Source organism: Colobus angolensis, unplaced genomic scaffold (assembly GCF_000951035.1).
Source record: "Colobus angolensis palliatus isolate OR3802 unplaced genomic scaffold, Cang.pa_1.0 Scaffold39, whole genome shotgun sequence".
Taxonomy (NCBI): Eukaryota; Metazoa; Chordata; class Mammalia; order Primates; family Cercopithecidae; genus Colobus; species Colobus angolensis.
In genome coordinates, this window is record NW_012117265.1 from 2,117,203 (window position 1) to 2,120,103 (window position 2,901).

Sequence of the window (2,901 nt, forward strand, 5' to 3'; positions counted from 1 at the left end):
TCTCGATCTCCTGACCTCGTGATCCGCCCGTCTCGGCCTCCCAAAGTGCTGGGATTACAGGCTTGAGCCACCGCGCCTGGCCATTTTTTGTTTTTAATAGTGACGGGATTTTACCATGTTGACAAGACTGGTCTTGAACTCCTGACCTCAGATGATCTGCCCGCTTCGGCCTCCCAAAGTTCTGGGATTACAGGTGTGAACCACCACACCTAGCCTAATTTTTTTAATTTTGTAGAGAGAGGATCTCCCTATGTTGCCCAGGCTTGAACTCTCGGGCTCAAGCAATCCTCCTGCCTCAGGCTCCCAAAGTGCTGGGATTACAGGCATGAGCCACCATGTCTGGCCAACTATTTTTATAAACTATTTTAGGTGTGTGAAGAAGGATGAGGTTTTATCTTTGGTGTATTTAAATGTGTTTTGGTGAAACAGTAGTTGTACAAGTTGCCAGTGGAACTCTCTGGACACAGGGTTGCAGACAAGAAGGGGCATGTTTCTTGCCAATGGAGGCAGGGAACCACCTTCTCTCTGCTCTCCTTGGGGAAGGACAGACCCTAGGGAGCCTGCTTCTCTCCACCCTGCAGAGATCGTCACCATGGAGAAGGAAGTGGCCCAGTGCCTTCTCAACGCAAAAGAGCAGGTGCACCAGGGAGGCGTGGAGCTGCAGCAGCTGGAAGCCGGGCTTCAGGAGGCCGGGGAGGAGGACGCCCATCTGAAGGCCAGCCTCCTATATCCTTTTCTGCTAGGGGGTCAGCCTTGCTAGAAAACACGCATAGGGCCAGCCGCAGTGGCACTTTGAGAAGCCCAGGTGGGAGGATCCTGTTGCCCAGGAGTTGGACACCAGCCTGGGCAACAGAGACCCTGTCTCTACAAAAATAAAAAAATTAAGCCGGGTGTGGTGGCTCACGCCTGTAATCCTAGCACTTTGGGAGGCTGAGGCGGGCAGATCACAAGGTCAGGAGATCGAGACCATCCTGCCTTACACAGTGAAACCCCGTCTCTACTAAAATTACAAAAAAAATTAGCCAGGCGTGGTGTCCGGCGCCTGTTCCCAACTACTGAGGAGGCTGAGGCAGGAGAATGGCGTGAGCCCAGGAGGCGGAGCTTGCAGTGAGCTGAGATCGCGCCACTGCACTCCAGCCGGGCAATAGAGTGAGACTTTGTCTCAATAAGTAAATAAATAACTACATAAATAAATAAGCAAGCAAGCTGGGCATGGTGGTACATGCCTGTAGTCTCAGCTACTTGGGAGGCCGAGGTGGAAGGATTACTTGGGCCTGGGAGATTGAAGCTGCATTCCAATCTGGGTGACAGAGCAAGACCCTGTCTCAAAAAAAAAAAAAAAAGAAAAGACCGGGCTCAGTGACTCACACCTGTAATCACAGCACTTTGGGAGGCTGAAGCAGACAGATCTCTTGAGGTCAGGAGTTCGAGACCAGCCTGGCCAACATGGTAAAATCCTGCCTCTACTAAAAATACATGAATTAGCAGGAGGTGGTGGTGTGCGCCTATAATCCCAGCTACTCGGGAGGCAGGGGCTTGAGAATCACTTGAACCTGGGAGGCGGAGGTTGCAGTGAGCTGAGATCATGCCACTGTATTCCAGCCTGGGTGACAAAGCAAAACTCTGACTCAAAGTAGAAAGTGTGCGTAGATAGAGCCAAGACCCTGGGCCTCCCAGCTGCAGTTAGCGCAGGGGCAGCCCTCTCAAAAGCTGGGGTCCTTAACGACCTGTCCTACTCAGCTCACCAGAGAGCTGGAAGAGCTCAAGGAGATCGAGGCGGATCTGGAGCGACAGGAGAAGGAGGTCGACGAGGACACGACAGTCACAATCCCCTCGGCCGTGTAGGTTCTGCCGAAGCGTGTGTCTGCCTGTGCCTCCTTGTGCAGTCCGGCTCTTGGATGAAGTTGATGCTGGGTAACTTTCTTTTTTTTTTTTTTTTTTGTCTTCCTGTATAGGTACGTGGCTCAACTTTACCACCAAATTAGTAAAATTGAGTGGGATTATGAGTGTGAGCCAGGGATGATCAAAGGCAGTATCCTTTTTGGGGAGCCATTTTAACCCTTATGCACTGTAGGTAGGGACGTAAAATGGTGCATAGCAAGACCCTGTAAAAATTAGCCAGTGTGGTGGTGTGCACCTGTAGTCCCAACTACCTGGGAGGCTGAGGTGGGAGGATCGCTTGAGGCCAGGAGTTTGAGACCAGCCTGGGTATCAGTGAGACCCCCTGACTACAATAAATATACAGTAAAGTATAGCAGCCCAGGTGTGGTGGCTCACGCCTGTAATCCCAGCACTTTGGGAGGCTGAGGCGGGCAGAACACCTGAGGTCGGGTGTGGTGGCTTATGCCTGTAGTCCCAGCTACTTAGGAGGCTGAGGCATGAGAATCGCTTAACCCCAGGAGGCAGAGGTTGCAATGAGCCGAGATTGCGCCACTGCACTCCAGTCTGGCCTACAGAATGGGACTTTGTCTCAAAAAAAAAAAACAAAAAGCAAAGGCAGTGTCCTTTTCCCCATGGGGTTGTGTGAGGGGCTGTGTGTCCCAGGCTTTCCTTACATCTGTGCCTCAGTCCATCATGGCCCCAGTGTGGCCCAGCCCATCCACCTGGACAGCACCCAGCTCTCCAGGAAATTCGTCAGCGACTACCTGTGGAGCCTGGTGGACACCGAGTGGTAGCCAGGAGCCTCGTGGCGGCGTCTTCACCCAGCGGGCGTCTGCTGTGGTCGGATCTGTTTCAAATGAAATCTGTGTACATAGATTTTTTTTTTTTTTTTGTGAGACAGTTTCACTCTTGTTGCCCAGGCTGGAGCGCAATGGCACAATGTCAGCTCACAGCAACCTCTGCCTCCCGGGTTCAAGCGATTCTCCTGCCTCAGCCTCCCAAGTAGCTGGGATTACAGGC

At 52.3% G+C, this 2,901-nt stretch overlaps 1 protein-coding gene across 2 annotated transcripts in view; it reads left to right on the plus strand.

Annotated features, from left to right (window-relative positions):
• Positions 1-2,901, plus strand: part of SPC24 (SPC24, NDC80 kinetochore complex component) — a 21,650-nt gene that overhangs the window by 10,959 nt on the left and 7,790 nt on the right. Inside the window, exons 2-5 of one of the 2 annotated variants that reach the window (XM_011954819.1) lie at positions 582-726; positions 1,737-1,841; positions 1,956-2,032; positions 2,569-2,880. In XM_011954819.1, the coding sequence (XP_011810209.1) occupies positions 582-726; positions 1,737-1,841; positions 1,956-2,032; positions 2,569-2,675 (434 nt within the window). In that variant the 3' untranslated portion in view covers positions 2,676-2,880. Of the gene's footprint in view, positions 1-581; positions 727-1,736; positions 1,842-1,955; positions 2,033-2,568; positions 2,881-2,901 lie in introns of those variants that run through there. The other variant, XM_011954820.1, reaches the window with a different exon arrangement.